This window comes from Microcaecilia unicolor, chromosome 14 (assembly GCF_901765095.1).
Source record: "Microcaecilia unicolor chromosome 14, aMicUni1.1, whole genome shotgun sequence".
Lineage (NCBI taxonomy): Eukaryota > Metazoa > Chordata > Amphibia > Gymnophiona > Siphonopidae > Microcaecilia > Microcaecilia unicolor.
The window spans coordinates 49,252,628-49,278,516 of NC_044044.1; the positions used below are offsets into that span (position 1 = coordinate 49,252,628).

At 45.7% G+C, this 25,889-nt stretch overlaps 1 protein-coding gene across 1 annotated transcript in view; it reads left to right on the plus strand.

Annotated features, from left to right (window-relative positions):
• Positions 1 to 1,142: 1,142 nt before the first annotated feature.
• DCAF8 (DDB1 and CUL4 associated factor 8) overlaps positions 1,143 to 25,889 on the plus strand; it is an 81,937-nt gene continuing 57,190 nt past the window's right edge. Inside the window, exons 1-4 of the mRNA XM_030186987.1 lie at positions 1,143 to 1,230; positions 6,516 to 6,563; positions 11,687 to 11,777; positions 20,994 to 21,673. Of these exons, the coding sequence (XP_030042847.1) occupies positions 11,738 to 11,777; positions 20,994 to 21,673 (720 nt within the window). The 5' untranslated portion in view covers positions 1,143 to 1,230; positions 6,516 to 6,563; positions 11,687 to 11,737. The remainder of the gene's footprint in view (positions 1,231 to 6,515; positions 6,564 to 11,686; positions 11,778 to 20,993; positions 21,674 to 25,889) is intronic.

Sequence of the window (25,889 nt, forward strand, 5' to 3'; positions counted from 1 at the left end):
ACTCCCTTTTCTTCACAACCCTCTTCCCCCTCCCCCATCTTTGAAACACTTCTTCCTTTCCCCCTCTCCTTCTGCTTCCATCCTCCCTCTCCCCCTTCTTTCACATACTCTCCTTTTCACCTTCTCCTCTTTCTGCCTCATTTGCTCTCTTCTTTACACCCCTCCCCCTCCCCCTCCCTTTCCCCTCAGTTCTTCCCCCTCCTCCCTCTCTTGGAGGCCCCCCTGGTTCCCTTTCTGCCTTATACACTTCTTCTTTACTCCCTTTTCTTCACAACCCTCTTCCCCCTCCCCTTTCTTTCTCATACACTCCTCCCTCCCCCATCTTTGACACACTTCTTCCTTTCCCCCTCTCCCCTTCTCCTTCCCTCCTCCTTCTCCCCCTTCTTTCACATACTCTCCTTTTCACCTTCTCCTCTTTCTGCCTCATTTGCTCTCTTCTTTACACCCCTCCCCCCTCCCTTTCCCCTCAGTTCTTCCCCCTCCTCCCTCTCTTGGAGGCCCCCCTGGTTCCCTTTCTGCCTCATACACTCCTTCTTTACTCCCTTTTCTTCACAACCCTCTTCCCTTTTCCCCCCTCCCCCTTCTTTCTCATACACTCCTCCCTCCCCCATCTTTGACACACTCCTTTCTTCCTTTCCCCCTCTCCTTCCCTCCTCCCTCTCCCCCTTCTTTCACATACTCTCCTTCTTTTCACCTTCTCCTCTTTCTGCCTCATTTGCTCTCTTCTTTACACCCCCCTCCCTCAGTTCTTCCCCCTCCTCCCTCTTTCGGAGGCCCCCCTGGTTCCCTTTCTGCCTCATACACTCCTTCTTTACTCCCTTTTCTTCACAACCCTCTTCCCCCTCCCCTTTCTTTCTCATACACTCCTCCCTCCCCCATCTTTGACACACTTCTTCCTTTCCCCCTCTCCCCTTCTCCTTCCCTCCTCCTTCTCCCCCTTCTTTCACATACTCTCCTTTTCACCTCCTCCTCTTTCTGCCTCATTTGCTCTCTTCTATACACCCCTCCCCCACTTTCTCCCCCTCCCTTTCTGCCTCATCCATTCACTTTCCCCTCAGTTCTTCCCCCTCCTCCCTCTCTTCGAGCCCCCCCTGGTTACCTTCCAGCTTTACGTCTCTCAGCGCTGCCGTAAAGAGGAGCTGCTGGACTTTACGGCACCGAAGGGAAGAGAAGATGGCGGCCAGAGCTCTGGAAGCGGCGGACGGGTCGGAATCAGCGCCGGACCAGCCAGTGAGCACCCGCGGCCTCGCGCTGTTCCCCGGCCGGTGGCGTCACCTTCCCTTCCCCGAAGGAGAGAGACATTAACGGGGAGGGGGAAAGGGACACTAGAGGTTAAATTCGTAGCCCCAGGCCCCGGCCTCTTTTTTCCTTCGGTGTGTGTGGAGGACTCCGGGCTGACAGTCTCACTCTCACACATAAACCCTAAACGCCGCAGTCCGGGCCCAGAGGTGTCTCGTTTCCTGTATTCCTGACGGGGGGAGGGGGGGCTTTTCCCTTCTATAGCTTTAAAAATCCCAAATTCCGTTCCTCCGCATCTGACCATCAAGGCCAAGTGCTAAGCTTTTCCCTTCTATAGCTTAAAAAATCCCAAATTCCGTTCCTCCGCATCTGACCATCGAGGCCAAGTGCTAAGCTTTTCCCTTCTATAGCTTAAAAAATCCCAAATTCCGTTCCTCCGCATCTGACCATCAAGGCCAAGTGCTAAGCTTTTCCCTTCTATAGCTTAAAAAATCCCAAATTCCGTTCCTCCGCATCTGACCATCGAGGCCAAGTGCTAAGCTTTTCCCTTCTATAGCTTAAAAAATCCCAAATTCCGTTCCTTCGCATCTGACCATCAAGGCCAAGTGCTAAGCTTTTCCCTTCTATAGCTTAAAAAATCCCAAATTCCATTCCTCCGCATCTGACCATCAAGGCCAAGTGCTAAGCTTTTCCCTTCTATAGCTTTAAAAATCCCAAATTCCGTTCCTCCGCATCTGACCATCAAGGCCAAGTGCTAAGCTTTTCCCTTCTATAGCTTTAAAAATCCCTAATTCCGTTCCTTCGCATCTGACCATCAAGGCCAAGTGCTAAGCTTTTCCCTTCTATAGCTTTAAAAATCCCAAATTCCGTTCCTTCGCATCTGACCATCAAGGCCAAGTGCTAAGCTTTTCCCTTCTATAGCTTTAAAAATCCCTAATTCCGTTCCTCCGCATCTGACCATCAAGGCCAAGTGCTAAGCTTTTCCCTTCTATAGCTTTAAAAATCCCTAATTCCGTTCCTTCGCATCTGACCATCAAGGCCAAGTGCTAAGCTTTTCCCTTCTATAGCTTAAAAAATCCCAAATTCCGTTCCTCCGCATCTGACCATCGAGGCCAAGTGCTAAGCTTTTCCCTTCTATAGCTTAAAAAATCCCAAATTCCGTTCCTCCGCATCTGACCATCGAGGCCAAGTGCTAAGCTTTTCCCTTCTATAACTTAAAAAATCCCAAATTCCATTCCTCCGCATCTGACCATCAAGGCCAAGTGCTAAGCTTTTCCCTTCTATAGCTTTAAAAATCCCAAATTCCGTTCCTCCGCATCTGCCCATCAAGGCCAAGTGCTAAGCTTTTCCCTTCTATAGCTTAAAAAATCCCAAATTCCGTTCCTCCGCATCTGACCATCAAGGCCAAGTGCTAAGCTTTTCTCTTCTATAGCTTAAAAAATCCCAAATTCCGTTCCTCCGCATCTGACCATCAAGGCCAAGTGCTAAGCTTTTCTCTTCTATAGCTTAAAAAATCCCAAATTCCGTTCCTCAGCATCTGACCATCGAGGCCAAGTGCTAAGCTTTTCCCTTCTATAGCTTTAAAAATCCCAAATTCCGTTCCTCCGCATCTGACCATCAAGGCCAAGTGCTAAGCTTTTCCCTTCTATAGCTTAAAAAATCCCAAATTCCGTTCCTTCGCATCTGACCATCAAGGCCAAGTGCTAAGCTTTTCCCTTCTATAGCTTTAAAAAGCCCAAATTCCGTTCCTCCGCATCTGACCATCAAGGCCAAGTGCTAAGCTTTTCCCTTCTATAGCTTTAAAAAGCCCAAATTCCGTTCCTCTGCATCTGACCATCAAGGCCAAGTGCTAAGCTTTTCCCTTCTATAGCTTAAAAAAAATCCCAAATTCCGTTCCTCCGCATCTGACCATCAAGGCCAAGTGCTAAGCTTTTCCCTTCTATAGCTTTAAAAATCCCAAATTCCGTTCCTCTGCATCTGACCATCAAGGCCAAGTGCTAAGCTTTTCCCTTCTATAGCTTTAAAAATCCCAAATTCCGTTCCTCAGCATCTGACCATCGAGGCCAAGTGCTAAGCTTTTCCCTTCTATAGCTTTAAAAAGCCCAAATTCCGTTCCTCCGCATCTGACCATCGAGGCCAAGTGCTAAGCTTTTCCCTTCTATAGCTTTAAAAATCCCAAATTCCGTTCCTCTGCATCTGACCATCAAGGCCAAGTGCTAAGCTTTTCCCTTCTATAGCTTTAAAAATCCCAAATTCCGTTCCTCAGCATCTGACCATCGAGGCCAAGTGCTAAGCTTTTCCCTTCTATAGCTTTAAAAAGCCCAAATTCCGTTCCTCCGCATCTGACCATCGAGGCCAAGTGCTAAGCTTTTCCCTTCTATAGCTTAAAAAAGCCCAAATTCCGTTCCTCCGCATCTGACCATCGAGGCCAAGTGCTAAGCTTTTCCCTTCTATAGCTTAAAAAATCCCAAATTCCGTTCCTCCGCATCTGACCATCAAGGCCAAGTGCTAAGCTTTTCCCTTCTATAGCTTTAAAAAGCCCAAATTCCGTTCCTCCGCATCTGACCATCGAGGCCAAGTGCTAAGCTTTTCCCTTCTATAGCTTAAAAAAGCCCAAATTCCGTTCCTCCGCATCTGACCATCGAGGCCAAGTGCTAAGCTTTTCCCTTCTATAGCTTAAAAAATCCCAAATTCCGTTCCTCCGCATCTGACCATCAAGGCCAAGTGCTAAGCTTTTCCCTTCTATAGCTTTAAAAATCCCAAATTCCGTTCCTCCGCATCTGACCATCAAGGCCAAGTGCTAAGCTTTTCCCTTCTATAGCTTTAAAAATCCCAAATTCCGTTCCTCCGCATCTGCCCATCAAGGCCAAGTGCTAAGCTTTTCCCTTCTATAGCTTAAAAAATCCCAAATTCCGTTCCTTCGCATCTGACCATCAAGGCCAAGTGCTAAGCTTTTCCCTTCTATAGCTTTAAAAATCCCAAATTCCGTTCCTCTGCATCTGACCATCAAGGCCAAGTGCTAAGCTTTTCCCTTCTATAGCTTTAAAAATCCCAAATTCCGTTCCTCTGCATCTGACCATCAAGGCCAAGTGCTAAGCTTTTCCCTTCTATAGCTTTAAAAATCCCAAATTCCGTTCCTCCGCATCTGACCATCAAGGCCAAGTGCTAAGCTTTTGTGCCTGTTCCCTGGCAATGTCCATTTCCCCTCACTGCTCTTCCCTATATATGTTATGTTTTTTTTTTTTTTCTTATTGTGTCACCAGCACCAGATCATCGCTTCTAAAATTACAGTGTAATCCTGTGGGGGGAACGTGTTGCGCTCTGGCCAGAGCCGTACAGTTTGCTCGGCTTTTCTTCTTCTTCTGTAGAGTTTTCAAGACAGATTCCCACCTGTTCAAGGCAAAATAACAATCTTTGTGTTATTATACTAAAGATAGTCTGTTAAAAAAAATCCTGTGGTTGGAGGACAGGTTGGGGGTTTTTGCGAACATTTTGCTTTCAACCAAGATTTGGGGGAGAGGCGATCATGTCAAAATAGTGCAGTCTATCGTCCTTTGCAGAGGAAAAGCAAATTGACAGTTCTTTTATCATCATGGACATTGTGATAACTTAAAAAACGTATAATGTAAACTTCTGGCTATCTTTATTGCTGTCATCCAGTGAGAGTCACTTTTTTTTTTTTTAAGTGTTGCTCCGACAGTTATGTGAAATGAACAATACTATTAAAATGTGTGTTTAATATTTTCTTAAGAGTAAAAGAAAAATCTGTGAGTAAATAATAAGCCGGGTTCTGGTAACTGTATTGACTTTCAAGGAAACTGATATCTTTGCAGATGAATACGTTTTAAAGGATTGACAATGTGAACTACTGCAGTACAGGAGCTTGCAAAATTGAAGAGTGTTCTTCAGATTAAGGGCAAAATAAATTTGCTGTAAACACATGATAATTGTGTTTGTCTTAAACGTGTTTGTTAATGTAGTTAGAATTGGCAGACTTGCAGAGAGGCTGAGGAAAGTTTTGGAGTACACTGCTACAATCTGAAAAGCAGGACTGAATGAAGACATTTATTTTCTTGCTTTGAGACCAAAGTAGGTGGGAAAAGTGGCAGATTTCTTTGTGAAATAAAGTATATCCCTTCAGAAGTGGGGGCAGTTGTTCAAATCTGTAAGATTTTTTTTGTTTGTTTTAAATTCATTAACTAGAACAGTTATATTCAGTGGCAGTTCTCGAGAGCCACTATAGTTAAGTTTCCCAATATCCCTTATATGCATGCAGATCTCTCCAATGCATATTCATTACCTCCACTGTATGTGCTTACCTCCTAGAAGCATAATCAATGATGGTAAAGAATGTGTAGCCTATCAGTCTGTCCATTTATACCAACCACTAAGCTCTAAATCTCTTCCTCCCCTTCAGAGATCCTGTGTGCATGCCCCGTGTTTTCTTGAATTAAGATAGTCTTCATGTCCACCACATCCACTGAGAAGCTGTAATGCACATCAATAATCCTTTTCATGTTGCCTTAGATTACTCCTGAGTCTACTCCCTTTCAGCCTTATATTATGACTCCTCATTCCAAGAGCTTTGTTTCAGTTGAAAGAGGCCTACCTCTTGTGCATTTATACCAAGGAGATATTTAAATGATTTGTTGTATTTTTGCTTATCACCTTTTTTCCAGGTGTACACATTTAGATTTTTAGGTCTAACCTTATGTACTTTAAGTTGAAGACCACTGACCACTTACATATTCATTAGGTATATCCTGAAAATTGTAACTGTTTGTTGGTCTTGAGGGCTAGAAAGTAGATACTGCTGAACTAGGTGGTGTGTTGTAGACAGACCAAGTCATAGCAAAACCAAAGGAAGTAAACTCTGTTTTGGTTTCACTACAACTTGAGACAGGTACTTTGGTATTTGGACTTGATTATCGGAGAGCTTTATTTTCTGACAAGCCATAGTGGTTGCCTTGTTGGTTCTAAGAGACTGTTCTCTGATATTGTTAAAGTTGGTTGTTTTCTTCCATCTAAATCTTCCTTTAAGTAGGAGAGAAGGGCATCTCTCTGTTGATCTGTTTCCTATGAGCTTTCAGACCTCAGTGTGATTTAACTGCACATAAAAAAAATTAAAGTATTTCCATAAGTGATTAAGTTTGGAATCTTTGGGAGGGAGTGGATTTATTTTGAGAAATTTTCAATTTTGGGCTGGGGAAGAAGGGGTGTGAAAGAATAGAGTATTTAAAATTAAAATATGCTTTGTTTACCCACATTATTTACAGCACTGAGCCATTTGAAATTCAGGGTTGGCATCTCTGGAACGAGAATAGGTGAGTGACTACACCTTGATGGTTTGAGTTAAACTTGTGATGTGCCTTTGGGATCCAAGGTTTTTTCTTTTGAATTGTTTTTCTTCTGCTTTATTTAATGCCTGTTTTTATAGTCTGTTCCTCTGGCTTTGTACCCTTTACATTACATAAGATTCTTATATTCTGCCTATACCATATAGTTCTATGAGGATTACAAGATTTAAAAGAACCAGGCATCCCCTGGGAAGAACATCAAAATCACATAACTAAACCATCAAACATTCAAATGCAAAATAACAAACAAGCACCACCACTTTAATCCATATGTCGACTATGGTCTCTCCATAGTTGATGATACAATCCAATTTAGTACTCAGGAACCTTCATGCAGTACCATAATGTATTCTTCCTTACCATGTATATATGCACATGGTATATATTTATACCATGATCTGTTCCATGTATGTTACCAAGAATGTATGCACCTTAACGCAATATCATTTGTAATTCTGCTACCCGGAAATGGCAACAGCCATTATGGCAAATGTAAGCCACATTGAGCCTGCAAATTGGTTGGAAAATGTGGGATACAAATGCTACAAATAAATAATTCTGAAGCTTCCTAATTTGATATGGAAGTGCATTCCAAGCCGCAGATGACAGGTATGAAAACCCCACTGGAGGATGTTCTTTTGAAATGAGCTTCCTTGGGATCTGGGAAATCATGTAAAGTTTTGAACCTGCTGTTCAACAATCCAGTTTACCGTATATTTTAGTGCTTTTCCATATACTTTCTTATAAACTAGTAAAAAAAAGGCCCGTTTGTCAGAAATGAAACGGGCGCTAGCAAGGTTTTCCTCGGAGTGTATGTTTGAGAGAGAGAGTGTGTGTGAGAGGAGAGTGTGATAGTGTGTCAGAGAGACAGTATGTGAGAGAGAGAGAGTGTGTGCCCCCCTCCCCCTCCCTCTCCCTTTATGGTTTGAGGCCCCCCTTCAACCCCCACCTCTCTGGTCTCAGGACCCCCTTCACCCCCTCCCTCCCTCCCTCCAGCCACCCATGCCCAGCGACCCTCCTCTCCCCTGCTCCCCCTCCAGCCACCCAGGCTGACGTCACTCACAGCTGATTCCCAGGCAGGGGGAGGAATAGGGAAACATGCGGAGCAAGTGGCAGGGAGCGGCGCATCAAACAACGACCCTCCTCTCCCCCTGGCCCCCCCTGCAGCCACCCATGTCTAGCGACCCTGCTCTCCCCCTGCAGCCACCCATGTCCAACGACCCTCCTCTCCCCTGCCCATCCTCCAGCCACCCATGTCCAGCGACCCTACTCTCCCCCTGCCCCCCTCTCCAGCCACCCATGTCCAACGACCCTGCTCTCTCACCTGCCCCTCCTTCATCCACCCAGGTTGTGTAACCAATTCTTTTGGGCAGGCAGGAAAGATCCTTGGTCCTGCCTGCCCGCTGTTGGCACTGACGCTCCCCCGCTGCCGGATCACTGTTCAAAATGGCCGCCGAGACTTCCAATGGCAGACTCGCGAGACTTCTGCAGAGTTCGGAGAAGCGGACCCGGGCTCTGCTTGGCGGTCGGGCAACCCTGTGCTTCACCTGCGGTGACCGCCGTTCCCCGGAGGTTGAGCCCCAGGTGCAGGCGGCTGGCAGGACTTGCAAGAAGAGGCTGCAAGAAGGGTGCCAAGAGAGTCAGACAGGCAGCAGACAAAGAGTGGTCCAGGTACAGGCAGGCAGCAGACAGTGGTCCAGGTACAGGCAGCGTCAGGCAGGCAGCAGACAAGAGTGGTCCAGGTGCAGGCAGCATCAAACAGGCAGGCAGCAGACAAGGGAGGTATCCAGGGACTGACAGAGAACCAATATCCAGGAAAAATAAAGAGAACAAAAGCACAACGAAGAGTAGAGTTACCAAAGTAGAAGCTGAAGTCCCGAGGCAGAGAAGAGCTCACCAGAAATACTGGCATCTGACGTCAGAAGGAATCAACTGGGAGGAAGAGCTGCCCAATAGGACAAGAGAGAGAGAGGTGAAGACAGGCCCCCAAATGGGAGTGGAGCATCAGAGAGACAGGGACAGGTTAAGGAGGCACGGAAAGAGAGCAACCCGGAAGCTGCCCATGGGAAGGGCCAATCCCAGAGGAGCAGGGAGGCGGGTCGGCAATTCTGATGCAGCGTCAGGCGTCGCCCAATCGACGCACCCAGGAACGCGGGGGGAAGTGCTGAAGATGGAAAGAGCAGCGCACCTTGAGGACGTCAGTAGCGCTGCACAGCGCTATCACTAACGGCTGGGAATTCCTGCGCTGCCGGAGGACCCCGTCAAGGGCGCGGTGAGAGGTGTGACATATATCGGAAAAAGATCTTTTCACCTCTACATCTTTAGCCATTTTTTCTTCTACCTATGCTTTCGCTGGATGTATTTCCTTCTTTGCTTCTTTATTTTTAATTCGGTAATCTTTGCCTTGATCCTTTTTGCGTTCTTCTGTATTTCTTGAACAAAGCTTCTTTTGCTCTTATTTTTTCAACCACTTGTATGGAGAACCATAGAGGCTTCCTGTTTCTCTTTTTTTTGTTTACTTTCCTTGTATAAAGATCTGTTGCCATATTTATAGCAGCTTTCAGCTTGGACCACTGCACTTCCACTTCACCTGTGCCTACCCAAGCCATCAGCTCTTTCTTCAAGTATTCCCCCATTTTAACAAAATCAGTACTTCTGAAATCCAGTACTTTGAGTTTTGTGCGTCTGCACTCCGCTTTTGCTCTTATATCAAACCAGTGTAATCTAACAAGGGGGATACTGTCATTTTTGCAGGCAGAAAAAAAAATCAGATGAGCAGCTATTTTCTGCACTGTTTAACTTTCTTAGAAGATTTTTCTGACAACCCAGAAGTGAAGAATACTTTATGAGATCAGCGTGTTTGTGTGGTCTCCCCACCCCGGTAACAAATGTGTTTCGTGTCCCATCTGTACTACATTTTCTGTTTGTATCTTATGTGTGTGAATGCTTTAAATATGTTTCCTTAGTGTCCCTCCAGACCGGCCCAGAAAGCGACTGATGGATTGTTCGCTCCTTCCAGCAGGTGGAGACTGAGAATTCTGACTCTCCTGAGAGCCAATAAGAGCCCTGGTTAGCTAGAGTGAGATTCAGTATTCTCAGAGCCAGATGCACAAAGGTCCCGTTAAGGATCTGTCTGCGTTTCCAAATCGGTAAAAATTTACCGATTTAGAAACACAGAGGGATTCACTAAGAAAATCGCATGCAAATGAGCTGCTCATTGCTTTTGTGACCCAGCTCATTTGCATGCGATATGGGGGAAGCAAGTTGGTGAACTGAGCATGCGCAGAACAGTCAATTGCTATGTGTGGCTGCTCTGCGCATGCTACAGACGGCTCTCATACACACAGACAAGCTGCGTCTATGATAGCATGTAAGCCGCATTGAGCCTGCCATGAGTGGGAAAGCGCGGGGTACAAATGTAACTAAAATAAAAAATAGCAGTAGACTTACCCCTTTTTTTTTTTTGGCAGACACAAAAACACTTTTTTTTTGGATGGACATACTTTTTTTTTTGGCAGACACAAAAACACTTTTTTTTTGGATGGGCATACCTGTATTGCAGCTCCGTGCTTCCGGCTGCTGGGAAAAAGTGAGAAAAACCTCGCTCTGCTGCTCTCCGCTCTCTTCTGTGAGGAATCAGCAGCATCAGGGCTTGGTTCCACCCCCAGCTGTTCCTGCTGCTTCCTTCTATTGCCTGGCTGACATCCTAGAACGCCCATCTCCCTGAAGTTGGACTCTCATTGGCTGGCTGCTGTCCCAGCTCCTACTCCCTGCAGGGCATCCCTGATTACATCACTTTAGAGCTTGTGAACTGATTGGATCCGAACTTCCTGGTGTCCCCCTCCAGTATGAGTGGGCGGGACATCCCAGGTTGATGCTGTCCAATTGGTTTAGTCCCTCTCTGTGGAGGGGGACACCAGGAAGTTTGGATCCTATCAGTTCACACCTCTGAAGTGATGCCATCAGGGAAGCCCTGCAAGGAGGAGGAGTTGGGACAGCAGCCAGCCAATGAGAGTCCATCTTCAGGGAGATGGGCGTTCTAGGATGTCAGTCAGCCAGCCAATAGAAGGAAGCAGCAGGAACAGCTGGGGGTGGAACCAAGCCCATGTCCCACAGACACTGTTTCTTTGATGGACCCTTAACTTCCTTGCATTTTTGGTAAGTCACCATTACTCCCCCCCCCCCCCCCCCCTCCAATTTCTTGCCAGTAAATGTAATTTGAAAAAGAAACATATGTGGCACGGCTTTCATACACGCAAAGAAGCTGCGTGTAAGCTGTTATACTATTTTTTTTTTGTGCTCCATCTTCCCTGCCTTGTTTCTCCCCTTCTCCTACTTGCAATAATGAAGAACCGGCAGGTCCACATCTTACGTTAAAATTTCCACGGTAAAGGTAGGGACTGCTTTTGTGCATGGGGTCGGAAACGGTAGTACATCGCATTCACATTGTAATAAAAATTAGCTCATTTGCATTCCTTTTTCGTTAGTTGCTACCGTGACAGGAAAATGGCTCAGAACCCTTTTGTGCATGTCCTGGTTTACTACTTGCGTGCTAAACTGGCTAGAACCAGTTTAAAAACCACATTGCTGGCTCATTAAGTTTAGTGCATCTGGCCCTCACTCTCCAGCAGGTGAAAGGAAGTGAGCCCTTCAGTCTTTCTACTTTCTTCCTTTTGGCTTTTAAAATTAATTAATTAACCAGTGCCTTCTGTTCTCTGGTGTTTCTCTTAAAATTGGAGGCTGATGCCCGTGGGGGTTGTCAATAAGCCTTGGGGGTATTAAACTCGGTGTACACTTCCTGTTTATGTTTATAGCCACAGCCTTTGTTCTGAGTTATAGAATGAAAGTTATTAGGAAAATAAAGGAGAGGAGGGTCTAGGGTTATTACACATACACAGGACAGGATGAGGAGGAAGAATGGCAGTTATAGACTTGTAACTATCTGGGAAGGAACATTTTGATTACATCTTTAACTGGCATGCTTTCATATCTGGTTTCTTGTTCCTGTTATCAGCTGTTTTTCTAATTTTGGAAACGGGAAACGTTTTTTTACCATGTTGATCTGATTTTATTCAAAATGTTGATTTCAGTTGCGTGCGGATAAAAAAAAATACTAAACCAGAGAAGAGCCAGAAGCCAAGATGTCGGGTGATGGAGCTAGTACTGATGGAAAAGCCAATGGTAGGCAGAGACTGTTTTGGTGTCCCATTTAAAACTGTGAGCTGGAGCATCGACTACGAATCCCGTTCCCTTTATTTTAGTGCCTTTTATAGATATCCTTGATATGTTTCTTACTTTGTTTTATGTGGAATCTGTCTCACTCGAGGCATGCCTTTGTGCTCACTCTTTTCCTGAGCTCTCACTAATGACTGGTAAACTTTTGAGTTTTATTGTTTGTGGTTTGTCTTTTTGCTGTTACCACGTTCTAATTGCTTCTAAGCTCTCACTGTTCTTATTTTTCTCCTCTTCTTTTTGTAATCTGTTGTTGTGGACATTTTTATGCTTCAAGGGAAGGAGCTCAAAGTTTTTAAACCAAACTAACACCCTCATGATCAAAAGCCCTGCGCTGTTCCAAACAGCGCTCCATAAATAGCACTGGAACAGCGTGGGGCTTTATCGCACCGATGATCAGAGATAATGCATGCAAATTTAAGCAGCGCAATTATCTCTGATCATGGGGTACAAGTGCGGGCGAATTGTGCCGAGCATGCGCTCAGCACAATCCTCCCGCACTTGTTTGACAGGTTGGGGCTGTCAAAAGCCCAAACCTGTCAAACCCTCATGATTAACAGGGCTGGAGGTCCATGGGACCACCAGGCCCTTTCTATCCCTGCCCCGAGCAACGGGGGCTGAAGATCCAACGGACCTCCAGTCCCCCCGACGATCCCCCCCCCCCCCCCCCCCCAGGTTCAGGGAGGCCTGGAGATCCGGTGGGTCTCCAACCCCCCCCCCCCCCCAACCCCCCTGAAAATGTCAAGTGGCCGCCGGCCAAACCACCCACCCACCCACCCAGTGAGCGACGGGGGGGGGGGGGGGGGGGGGGGCTGGAGGTCCGGTGGACCTCCAGCCCACCCCAACTCCCCCCCACCCCAGTGTTTTCCGAACGATCCCTGGTGGTCCAGCATGAGGATAAGTAGTAGTAAGGACAACCTCCCCTCCCGGCCCCCCTACCTTTCGTTGGAGGAGGGACGCAGCCTGCCTCTCTCCTCTTCCTTCTGTTGACGCCACCGCAAAATGGCGGTGCCCAGCCCCGCCCATTGCATGCTGGACAGGGCTCACCATTCCTTCCCAACGATTGGCAAACCCTAATTCCAGCTCGGAGCTGGCGTAGGGTTTGCTGTGGCCAGCGACCCAATCTTTGGCGCGCTGGTTGCTGATTATTGGGGATGAATGCGCTGAGCCCTGTTTAGCATGCATTTGCATGCTACTTGCGCAAAGATCCCTCGAGCGCGTTGTTTCACGCGCTCGAGGGCTCATGGGGCGGTAGCAAACGCCGATGCTAGTATGGCGCTAACAGCCTCTAGTGCCGGTGTTTGCTTTTGATCATGAGCGCCTAAATCTCTAATCTCACCAAAGTATTATAATGCCCTCTGAAGACCCAGCATCAACCCTTTGGGGGAGGAGGGGGGTTGTGTAGCTGGAGTTCAGTGAGACTCGCACTTCATCCCTCTGGAGCTGTGAGTACTGCTTCAGCTGCTGTGGGAGCCAGTTTTGTGCCTGCCTCCAAGCTCTAAAGCAGTGCTTCCCAGTTTTTTTGTGCCCGTGACCCCCCCCCCCCCCCCTCCCAAAAAAAGGTGCAGAATAATCATTTATTTATTTACTATACTGTCACTTATTGCATGGCAAATCAGAACGGTTTACATCTTAAAAATATACAAATAACATACAATGAAATTCCAACTTACAAAATTAAGAAATCCATTTTGTGATAGGACAGCACTAACAAAAACTTCCATACCAAAGAGGACAAAAACAATTAATTATATCAATCATTCACATCACATCAGTCATACTATTTCCTTTGGTAGTATATATCCCCTATTTAATAGAGATATTTTCTTTCTTGAATGGTTCTCTAGATAGATAACGTTATATTTCAAAAGCTTTTTCAAAAAATAGGTTTTTAAGGCCTTACGAAAGAGCTTAAATGATTCTTCCACCCTGATAAATTTTGGGAGGGAATTTTTTTTTAGAAGTTTTTATTGATAACAAGTCAAAGTACACTCAAATCCAAACTTTACAAACAGCTTCTTAAAAAGTAATCCCCATTTTCCACAACTTTACCCCCCCTCCCTCCCCCCCCTCCCCCCCCCCCCCCCCCCCCCAGTGGTGAGTGATCCTGTTCATGAAACTGTTCATATAATTTCCATATTTTGGTGAAGGTCCAAGAAAGCACAAAGGCAGACGGTCTGCAAACTCCAAGATGGAAAATGAACAGAGCAGATCGTTAAAAGACAAACGTAATATATTGTTAAGAACCAATTTTAAAAAAAATATATATACACATAAACAGTCCGACACAGGCCGTGTTTCGCCCAACAGGGCTGCTTCAGGGGCTACAAAAGAGATAATAAAATAATATAAATAAAGTATATATATATATATATATATTGTTTGTTATATACATATGCATCTGATTTAAAATAATATTATCAAACAATCACATATAAACATGTATGTGTACATATGCAGAGATTTCAACATAAAATATGAAATAACATTAATATAAAATCAATGAGAGAGAAAATATATTGTAATATAACACCAATATCCCAAACAAAAACCTATGATATTAAAATAAAATAATAGACATCTGTACTGGACTGAAAACATATAGAAAGCATATAAAATATAATGCAAAAGAGAAACCAATAGAAATATATCATACATATTTTATGTGTTTTTTCTTTTTTAGTTTACTTCAGCACACTCAATATATATTAATTACACTTGACAGTAAAAGGATTGTTGGGTAGGTGGGTGTCTTTTGCCTTAAACTTCTATTATGTTAATGTTTTTTAATAATGATATATTTGCTATGGTAGCCCTTATCTATGTGAGGTCCATTCCAAATGGCCTTGCTGGTTCCCCCTCTGATAGATAGGTCCTGCATTCAGGGGATGACAAGGGGTCATATAAAGATGCAGGGGAAACGATAGAAAGAATCTTGAAAGATGCTCTCTCTACTGAGAGAGCTGTAGATGTATGGAATAACATAATTCATTTACAACACCAACCTTAAATTACAAAAATTATATGAAGAAGACGGACCATCTTAATCAGAATTAGCCAAACTCTTACACTTTGTTAGATGTAATCATTGGTCAAATTAAATCACAAACTACCTACACTGAAGAGCTCTGAAAGTTGTTTTAAGGAAGGTCGGTTTGAATTCACTGTGAAGATAAGTACACTTTTTTTTTTCCCACTAAACGGGGCACAGCTTGTGATTTAATTTGGGTGTTTATACTTGGCTGGAGGTCTAAGTATTTCGCTGATTCTTTCTGATTATATGGTCCATCTTCTTCATATTTGTGTGATTTAAGGTTGGTGTTGTGATTGAATGCTTATACTCCAGCGTACATACAATTTTTATAGTTGAATTGGAATAAAGTAACAGCAGATGTGGTGACAATTTAAAACGTGTTCAGAATAAGGCAGCTGTGGGAGGGGAAGGTGGGGGACAACCAAACAGCCGTGGTGTGCAGCAGCAAAAGGCTATTCTGCTTCTGTTGGATTATAGCTAACAGAAGTGGGTTAACCTGCATGCGGTGTCTATTATCACCATATCAGCTGCGCTAGGATGGTATCAGGCTTCCTAAGAAGCTGTGTTCATGTGTCCGGAGCAGCCATGGTTACAACCCAGGTAGCAGTGGTGTGACCACATCAGGCTTCCAAGCACTGCAGTAACTTGCACAGAGCAGATCTAAATTGGTGATTATAGGAACTCTAGATGTTGTTGTGCAATGGTGTCATGCATTTCTGTGGCTGTGTGAATTGTTACAAAGCTGGGTGGTAAGACATGGGTTAAATGTTTGTCTTGTTAAAAAAAAAAAAAAAAAGAATATTGACAATAGCTGAAACAGTAGTATAACAGAATTTGAACATGCTTGGTACATATCTGAGAGTAATGGTAGAAATATCTGTCACCATATACCATGCAGGTACTCAAGGCTATGATGTATTCCAGTTAAGTCTTTGATTCTCCGAGGACAAGCAGGCTGCTTGTTCTCACATGTGGGTGACGTCCACGGCAGCCCCAGGTCCGGAAAACCTTCCTAGCAACAAAGGTTGCTAAAGCCTTCGAGCGCGTGGGTGCGCACGCCGCGCATGCACGGCCATCTTCCCGCTCGTAGCGCGATACTCCCGCTTCAGTCTTCTTTTTTCCGCGGTCAAGAGCGGCTGTTTACAGCGGTTCTGTGCCCCAGAAAAGAAGAGCCTTCGTTTTTAGTCGGCTTTTTGCTGTTTTTTTTTCTTCTTCGTCGTGCTCGTGCACGAGCTGTTTACTTTTTCTTAAAAAAAAAAAAAAAAAGAGTTTTTTCCCTTAGTTTCTTTAGTTTTGCCCTCAAGTTTCCTTTCGTCGTTGTGTGTGGCCTTATTTATTTATTGTACTGGTATCCCACATTTTCCCACCTCTTTGCAGGCGCAATGTGGCTTACAAAACATCATGGATAATGGAAATGAAAAGAGAATAGGCATTTGGTGTTACAGAAGGATGTTGGATTGCATGGTAATGGAATACATGATAGTAATAAATAAATATAATAGAAGGCATTATTAACGTTTCTGGAAATATGTCCAGGAAATGTCTACGGCCATTCCCTTCCCGGTGGTAACTGAGGATGAGCCCAGGGCTGAGATGTTCGAGGTCCTGGACTATCCTTTGCCCCACTAAGAAGTCATCCACTGTTCCTCTGCATAATGTCCTTAAGCAGACACTGTTGAGGAACTGGATGAAACCACTATCCAATCCCACCATTCCTAAGAAGGTTGAGTCCCAGTATAGGATTCAGGGGGACCCGGAGTTGATGAAGGCCCAGTTGTCTCATGACTTGGGGATTGTGCTCTCAAGAGAGCCAAAAGTACGAGAGATTTCGCCTCGGCGCCCCTGGGACGGGAGGCTCGGACTTTGGACTCTTTTGGGAGGAAAGCTTACCAGTCAGCTATGCTCATCTCCAAAATCCAGTCCTACCAGCTCTATACGAGCATTCACTTGCTGAATAATGTGAAGCAACTGGCGGACCTGGTCGATGAGCTCCCTTTGGAATAGGCTAGGCCTTTTCAGGAGGTGGTCAGGCAGCTGAAGGCGTGTCGTAATTCCTGTCCAGGGGTACTTATGATTCTTTTGATGTGGCGTCCATATCCGCTGCTCAGGGTATAGTGATGCGCAGACTCTCATGGCTGCGTGCCTCTGACCTAGACAATCGAGTCCAGCAGCGGCTTGCGGATGCTCCTTGCCGGGGGGGATAATATTTTTGGCGAGAGTCGAACAGGTGGTAGAGCAGCTCCACCAGCGGGACACTGCTTTCAACAAACTCTCCCGCCAGGCGCCTTCAGCGTCTACCTCATCAGGTAGACGATTTTACGGATGAAGGAGCTGCTTCCATCCCTGCAGGAACCCCGCAGGAACTGCCTCCGTCCCCGCAGGAATCCTGCGGGTTCCTCGGGATTCCCACGAACCCCGTTCCCGTGCAACTCTCTACTCCCAATGCTTACAATAAGCGTAGGTACAATCCACCTTCCCGCCAGCCTGCTCAGGCTCAACCTCAGCGCGCTCGTTCACGTCAACAGCGTGCGCATCGTCAGGCCCCTGCAGCGCCCCAGCAAAAGCAAGGGACCGGCTTTTGACTGGCTCCAGGCGAGCATAGCTGCAATAAAAGAGTCCGTGCCGGACGATCTCCCGATCGGGGGTGGCCTCTTGTAACCTCTGATCGATGGGTTCTTCAAATAGTCCGGCGGGGATACTTCCTCAATTTGATCTCCAAACCTCCAAATTGCCCACCGGGAGCTGAGTCCTTCAGCTTCCAGCACAGGCAAGTACTTGCAGAGGAACTCTCCACTCTTCTCAGCGCCAATGCGGTCGAGCCCGTGCCACCGGGGCAAGAAGGGCTGGGATTTTATTTCAGGTACTTCCTTGTGCAAAAGAAAACGGGGGGGATGCGTCCCATCCTAGACCTATGGGCCCTGAACAAATATTTAATTCGAGAAAAGTTCAGGATGCTTTCCCTGGGCACCCTTCTTCCCATGATTCAGAAGAACGACTGGCTATGCTCCCTGGACTTGAAGGATGCTTTTACACAAATCCCAATACTGCCAGCTCACAGGCAGTATCTTCTTCCGTCTGGGAACACAGCACTTTCAGTATTGTATGCTGCCCTTTGGGTTCGCCTCTGCGCCCTGGGTGTTCACCAAATGCCTCGCGGTCGTAGCAGCATCGCTACGCAGGCTGGGAGTGCATGTGTTTCCTTATCTCGACGATTGGCTGGTGAAGAACACCGAGGAGGCAGGAGCTCTACAATCCATGCAGATGACTCTCAAACTCCTGGAGCTACTGGGGTTTGTTATAAAATACCCAAAGTCCCATCTCATTCCAGTTCAACAACTAGAATTCATCGGAGCTCTGCTGGACTCTCAGACAGCTTGGGCCTATCTTCCCGAGGTGAGGGCGGGCAGCCTTCTGTCCCTAGTTTCCTTGGCCAGAGCATCTCAGCAGATCGTAGCTCGGCAGATGTTGAGACTTCTGGGCCATATGACCTCCACAGTTCATGTGACTCCTATTGCATGCCTTCACATGAGATCTGCTCAATGGACCCTAGCTTCCCAGTGGTATCAAGCTACAGGGTATTGAGAAGATGCAATCCTGTTGTCTGCAGCTTTTCACAACTCCCTGATCTGGTGGATGATTCGATCCAGTTTGACCTTGGGACGTCCCTTCCAAATTCCTCAGCCTCAAAAAGTGCTGACTATGGATGCATCTCACCTAGGGTGGGGAGCTCATGTAGATGGGCTCCACACTCAGGGAGCTTGGTCCCTTCAGGAATCAGGTCTTCAGATCAATCTCCTGGCGTTGCGAGCGATCTGGAACGCTCTAAAGGCTTTCAGAGATCGGCTGTCCAATCAAATTATCCAAATTCAGACAGACACCAGGTTGCCATGGACTATGTCAACAAGCAGGGGGGCACCGGATCTCATCCCCTGTGTCGGGAAGCCGTCCAGATGTGTGTTTGGACCCGCCGTCACGGTATGTTTCTCCAGGCCATGTATCTGGTGGGCGTAAACAACAGTCTGGCTGACAGGTTGAGCAGGATAATGCAACCTCACGAGTGGTCTCTCAACAGGACAGTTGTCCGCAAGATCTTCCGAGCGTGGGGCACCCCCTCGGTGGATCTTTTTGCCACTCAGATCAATCACAAGGTCCCTCAGTTCTGTTCCAGACTTCACGTCTATGACAGGCTAGCCTCGGATGCCTTTCTCCTACATTGGGGGTCAGGCCTTTTGTATGCATATCCTCCCATACCTCTGGTGGGGAAGAATTTGCTGAAACTACAGCAAGACCGAGGAACCATGATTCTGATTGCGCCCTTTTGGCCGCGTCAGATTTGGTTCCCTCTTCTTCTGGAGTTGTGCTCCGAAGAACTGTGGAGATTGGAGTGTTTTCCAACCCTCATCACTCAAAACGAGGGGGCGCTTCTGCATCCCAACCTCCAGTCTCTGGCTCTCACGGCCTGGATGTTGAGGGCATAGATTTCGCCTCCTTGTGTCTTTCTGAGGGTGTCTCCTGAGTCTTGCTTACTTCCAGGAAAGATTCCACGAAGAGGTGTTACTCTTATAAATGGAGGAGGCTTGCCATCTGGTGTGATAGCAAGGCCCTAGATCCTTGCTCTTGTCCTACACAAACCCTGCTTGAATACCTTCTGCACTTGTCAGTCTGGTCTCAAGACCAACTCCATTATCGTGTAGAGGGTAAGCCTATCTCTTGACAGCCTTTAGTTGTTCGCTTCATGAGAGATTTACTTTTGTCAAAGCCCCCGGTCAAACCTCCACCAGTGTCATGGGATCTCAACGTTGTCCTCACCCAGCTGATGAAACCACCTTTTGAGCCACTGGATTCCTGCCATCTGAAATACTTGACCTGGAAGGTCATTTTCTTGGTGGCTGTTACTTCAGCTCGTAGAGTTAGTGAGCTTCAAGCCTTGGTAGCCCATGCTCCTTATACTAAATTTCATCATAACAGAGTAGTCCTCTGTACGCACCCTAAGTTCTTGCCGAAGGTGGTGTCGGAGTTCCATCTTAACCAGTCAATTGTCTTGCCAACATTCTTTCCCCGTCCTCATGCCCGCCCTGCTGAACGTTAGTTGCATACATTGGACTGCAAGAGAGCATTGGCCTTCTATGTGGAGCGGACAAACCGCTTCAGACAGTCCGCCCAAATGTTTGTTTCTTTTGACACCAACAGAAGAGGAGTGGCTGTCGGGAAACACATTATTTCCAATTCGCTAGCAGATTGCATTTCCTTCACTTACGCCCAAGCTGGGCTGACTCTTGAGGGTCATGTCACGGCTCTTAGTGTTCGAGCCATGGCAGCGTCAGTGGCCTACTTGAAGTCAGCCATTATTGAAGAGATTTGCAAGGCTGCAACGTGGTCATCTGTCCACACATTGATATCTCATTACTGCCTTCAGCAGGATAGCCGACGCGACAGTCGGTGCTGCAGAATTTGTTCGGGGTTTAGAATTCAACTCCACCCTCCTAGTCCCATTTTTATTCTGTTCCAGGCTGCACTCTCAGATGTTTTCTTCGTAGGTCAATTTTCGTTATATCCTCGCCGTTGAGAGGCCCAATTGACCCTGTTTGCTATTTTGAGTGAGCCTGGGGGCTAGGGATACCCACATGTGAGAACAAGCAGCCTGCTTGTCCTCGGAGAAAACGAAGTTACTTACCTATAGCAGGTATTCTCCAAGGACAGCAGGCTGATTGTTCTCACCAACCCGCCCGCTTCCCCTGTGGAGTTGTTCTTTTCTTTGTTTTTGCTTCATAAGTAGACTGAAGCGGAACTCTCGTGCGATGGGCGGGAAGATGGCCGCGCATGCACGGTGCGAGCACCCACGCGCTTGAAGGCTTTAGCAACCTTTGTAGCTAGGAAGATTTTCCGGACCTGGGGCTGCTGTGGACGTCACCCACATGTGAGAACAATCAGCCTGCTGTCCTCGGAGAATACCTGCTACAGGTAAGTAACTTTGCTTTATCAGATTGAAAGGAATATTAGAAGGGACTGGAGAGAGAGTAGACACGCAGAGGATGCCAGCCTATAAAGGCGACTTGGCACATACAGTCTGTCTGTTTATGCCTCTGTTGATTCCTACTAACTTGTTTCTCTTCTGTTTTATTTATGGGCAGGAAGTTTGTCCAGTAGTCCGGAAGACATGTCTGGAGCCGAGGAAGGGAAAGAGACCTCCTCAGGCATTGAAGTGGAAGCTTCAGATCTTAGTCTGAGCTTCACTGGGGACGATGTTGGGGGACCCAATCGCACAAGTGCAGAGAGCCAGGACACAGATACAGAAAGCTCAGGGGAAGACAAGGACTCAGACAGCATGGATGACACCGGCCATTACTCTGTCAATGATGAGAACCGAGGCAATGACCCATCGCATTCAGAAGAGGATGAGGAAGAAGAGGAATTAGAGGAAGTGCATTCCCGGAGACGTGCCCTACGCAAGCGCGCCAGCCGTGATCAAGATTCCTCGGGTGATGAGCGGGCCCTGGAGGACTGGGTAGTTTCAGAGACATCAGTGCTGCCCTCTCCTTGTTGGCGGGCAGTGCATGCCCTGCGAAAGAGACAGATGGGATCCCACTCACGTTTTGTATATGAAGCCTGCGGTGCCAGGGGCTTTGTGCAGCGGTTCCGCCTTCAGCACGGCCTGCAGGGACATAATGGCTGTGTTAACACCTTGCACTTTAATCAGCGTGGCACCTGGCTGGCCAGTGGCAGCGATGACCTCAAAGTGGTGGTCTGGGACTGGATCAGGAAGCAGATTGTCTTGGAGTTTGAGAGCGGTCACAAAAGCAATGTTTTTCAGGTGAGGCACTTCTTCTGAAAGTTGACACAGAGGGTACTTACTGTATATACTCAAATATAAACCGGAATTTTTTTGTCTGCGCCCTGCCTGTTCCAGATCCAGTCCTTAAATGGCTGCCACAACCTCCAGCAACAATCTTGTGAGACTCCTGCTGGAAGTCACAGCAGCCGTGTTAACTATAGAGGCAGCATGGGCAGGAACGAGGGGGGATTGTGCCTACCCCAACACACTACTAGCCAACCAGAGTGGTATGGTAGGCCTGGGGGGCAGGAGAGGAGCCTACCAGTAGTCTGAGGGAGTGGGAGCTCTTCAGGTTTGTGGGGGAGTGATGGCAGTGGAGGAGGAGGGACACCCCGGAAGTGGTAGGAGACATATACTGGAATATCCAGTTTATATTCAGTTTATATCCAGTTTATATATAAACCCTCAGTTTATATTTAAGTTAACAATTTTCACCTGAAAAGGGGAAAAACGTTATCTTGGTTTATATTTGAGTACATATTGTAACAAGTCATTTAATGTTAGTATCATCTGTAGAATTTATAAGTGGAACAGACACGTCAATACTCAAAAGCGCCACTGACCAAGATATTCAGAGGTATTAGTCAGATAGTGGCACTTTGGAACGATCTGGAGAGTGCCAGGGTAGTTCAGAACTTATCCAGATAGTGGCGATATTCTGTCTGCTACCCTGATAACTTTGGACAGCAAAAAAGGCTATCCTAAATTATCTGGATAGTGGCTGGTGCTGAATATCCATGTAATGCGGTTAGTACCAACATCCTTATAGCAGCAATATTCAGTTCACTATCCAGATAATTTAGGATAGCCTTTTTTGCTGTCCTAAGTTATCTGGGTAGCAAACAGAATATCGCCACTATCTGGATAAGTTCTGAACTACCCTGGCAGTCTCCAGATCATTCCAAAGTGCCACTATCTCACTAATACCTCTGAATATCTTGGTCAGTGGCGCTTTTGAGTATTGACGTGTCTGTTCCATCTTCCAAACTGGGGCTAGAAAAATCCCGGACGCCAGATCAGCCAGGCACTAAACATCTGTCTAAGCTAAGTAGTTGTGTTTGGTGACCTGCCACAAAGACGGGTAGAAGGATGAAACGGAGAGGCACTGGCATAGAACTGGACAAAGTAGGGACAAATATCGAAGGATAAAGGGAGAGAACTTAAATATTAAGGCAAAAATAAATTGCATTAGAAAAGAAATGAGTGGATTTATTTATTTTTTTTATGGCATGTAAAAATGTTTACAAAATATATCAGGAAGAACAAATACAACAAACCAAGTTAAACCATAAATTCACTATAACAAACTTGGGTTCAAAACAATTTCTCTTTTTTTGTTTATGCAATTTCAAAGTGTTATAATGTGCTCAGACCATACCCTTACACTCATTATATCCCCCAGAGGAATATGTGGTGGTGTCATTGCACATTCGATGTTCCGCCTCCAAATTGTGTATGTACATACAGCGGAGCCCAGAAAAAAGATCTTTACCACCAGTATATATATATATATATCCAAAACAAGGTATACTTAATTATTCATATATTCATCAAGCACATTCTTTAGGTCATGAGATACACTAACTGGGTACTACAAGCTTAAGCTCAGGTCTTCACTCATACACTATAATGCATTTCCTATTACCATAAACTAAGCATACATTAAAGCATTTGATTGAACCTTAAGGAGGTATATGCTATTTCATGACACCCTAAAATCAATTCCCCCACATATCCTATATAAATCAATCTATAATATGATGTTAACATATATCCACATTAATATCTCACTTACCTGGGAGATATATTGTGCTTCATTAAAATCTCATATGTCATTCATCCATTTCATTCTTGCCATCACAATAACTGCTCCCACGTTTGTTATAGTGAATGTAAAAATGTTTGTCATACTTGTCTCATCACAGGCATAAAACCTCCGTCCGCCGTTTAAATATGCCACGGACCCTGAGGAAGGATCGAAACTTTGGCCACTGTCGGCCGTGACACTCATGATACTATTAAGCAGCGTACACAGATAAGTCACGCCATTATAATACTAAATTAAAACTAAAAATTAAACCAATGGATATGAATATTTAAATGGCGGACGGAGGTTTTATGCCTGTGATGAGACAAGTGTGCTCCTTTGTATGGACGGCTATAGGAGTTGTCCCTTGAGGCTTTTCCCTCCATATAAATACAAATACATTCAGATTGGTGTATGTATTTGTGAATGTTTTCAAAGTGTATATAATTGTCACATTGTAGAGGGGACTATATGATCGATTGACTTAGCTAGATCCACTTCAGCCCACATTATTAGTTATGTAAAAATGTTTGACTGGCACATGATTTTTCAAATAATTTTCCAGTGGTTCTCCATATTTTTGAGAACAAACGAGCACTGCCACATTTTCCTCTCTGATCTGTCCTTCTATGCTGACACTGAGCTATTTATTAACTGTTCTGAGTTTGTTCTTCCAAGCCATAGTAACACTCCTTTCACAGTGGTAGAGCTTAAATCCTATTTCCTTTGTTTTACCTTATCTGCAAGGCCAGTTACACTCATAAAAGCGCACAAAGTTACCTTGGAATTACTTCACTAATCCTCTGTGCTTGTTTTTCATCTCCTCGCTATTATTAAGGTTGTTATTCTTGTGTTTTTTCGCATTTCTGATCCCCTCCAAGTCTGCTGCAGTTCTGAAAGAAAATCAGTAGGGTTGAGATTTAGGAGTGCCTCTGATGTATCCGCAGAGACATAAGTGCTCATTTTTAAAGGACATAGACTTACAAAGTGACTAAGCTCATGGTGTGAAAGATGGAATGGCTGCATAGTGAGGCTCTTAAAATAGAGCTTGAAAGTTTATATAAGCAGTTAATTTGGTAATCCACCTTGACAATGCTGAATTGTTCCATAAATCTAGATGAATATGGTGGTTGCTTGTATGTTTAGCATCGGTAAAAATATATTAAAAAAATACTCCCTAGTAGTATCTGTGCTGCTAATCAAAAGTTGATACTGTTAAATCAAGATGCCACAAATCCAAGGCAGCAGGTCACCAAGGTGACTAGAAATTTCCCTCTGGCACCCAGGATTTTCATATAACCACCGCTGAAATGGGAATGATTATCTTGCGTGCCTCGTATGGCTCTCTGAAAGTTTAGAGCCATACAATGCCAATCTCCCATGCTGGGCTCGTGAGAATTTATGCTCCAAGATTAGCATTAGAGCTTTGTACTGCATAGCTATTAACTTCTTGGGAGCCGCTTGGTGCAGAGGAGAAAATGATGGCTAGAGATAGGGAGAGGCTACGAAGCTCAGGATAGCTGGCTGGCTAAGGGGAGTAGCTGGTGGTCTGGAAGAGTGACTTTGCAGGATGATAAGTACATAAGTAATGCCACACTGGGAAAAGACCAAGGGTCCATCGAGCCCAGCATCCTGTCCACGACAGCGGCCAATCCAGGCCAAGGGCACCTGGCAAGCTTCCCAAACGTACAAACATTCTATACATGTTATTCCCGGAATTGTGGATTTTTCCCAAGTCCATTTAGTAGCGGTTTATGGACTTGTCCTTTAGGAAACCTTCTAACCCCCTTGTAAACTCTGCCAAGCTAACCGCCTTCACCACGTTCTCCGGCAACATAAGTACATAAGTAACCTCCGGCAACATAAGTACATGATGCTAGAGGAGTGGGGGTTGAGACTACTAGGATGAGAGGGTTGGATAAGAGGGAGATGAAACAGGGTCGGGAATTGAGAGAGAGAGACTGCTGGGCCAGAGGTGGTCAGAGAGAGTGAATTCTGCGGATAGGGTGGGGGCTGAAAGAGACTGGAGACTGGAATGGATGAGAGAGAGAGACTGAATGAGGACGAGACTAGGGATCGAAAGGGAGATTGCTAGTTGCCCCCATGCCCCCTAATGTACATTTGCCAGTGCAGTGCAATGGTGCATGAAGGGGAATGGATTTTTAATTCAGCTCACAGCTTTTCTCAATTGCAATCAAGTTAAGTTACATTCAGGTACAGCAGGTTTGTAAGTGAGGCAGTGAAGGGTTAAGTGACTTGCCCAAGATCACAATGAGCATCAGTGGGATTCTTTTTTTTTTTTTTTTGTTACATTTGTTCCCCGCGCTTTCCCACTCATGGCAGGCTCAATGCGGCTTACATGGGGCAATGGAGGGTTAAGTGACTTGC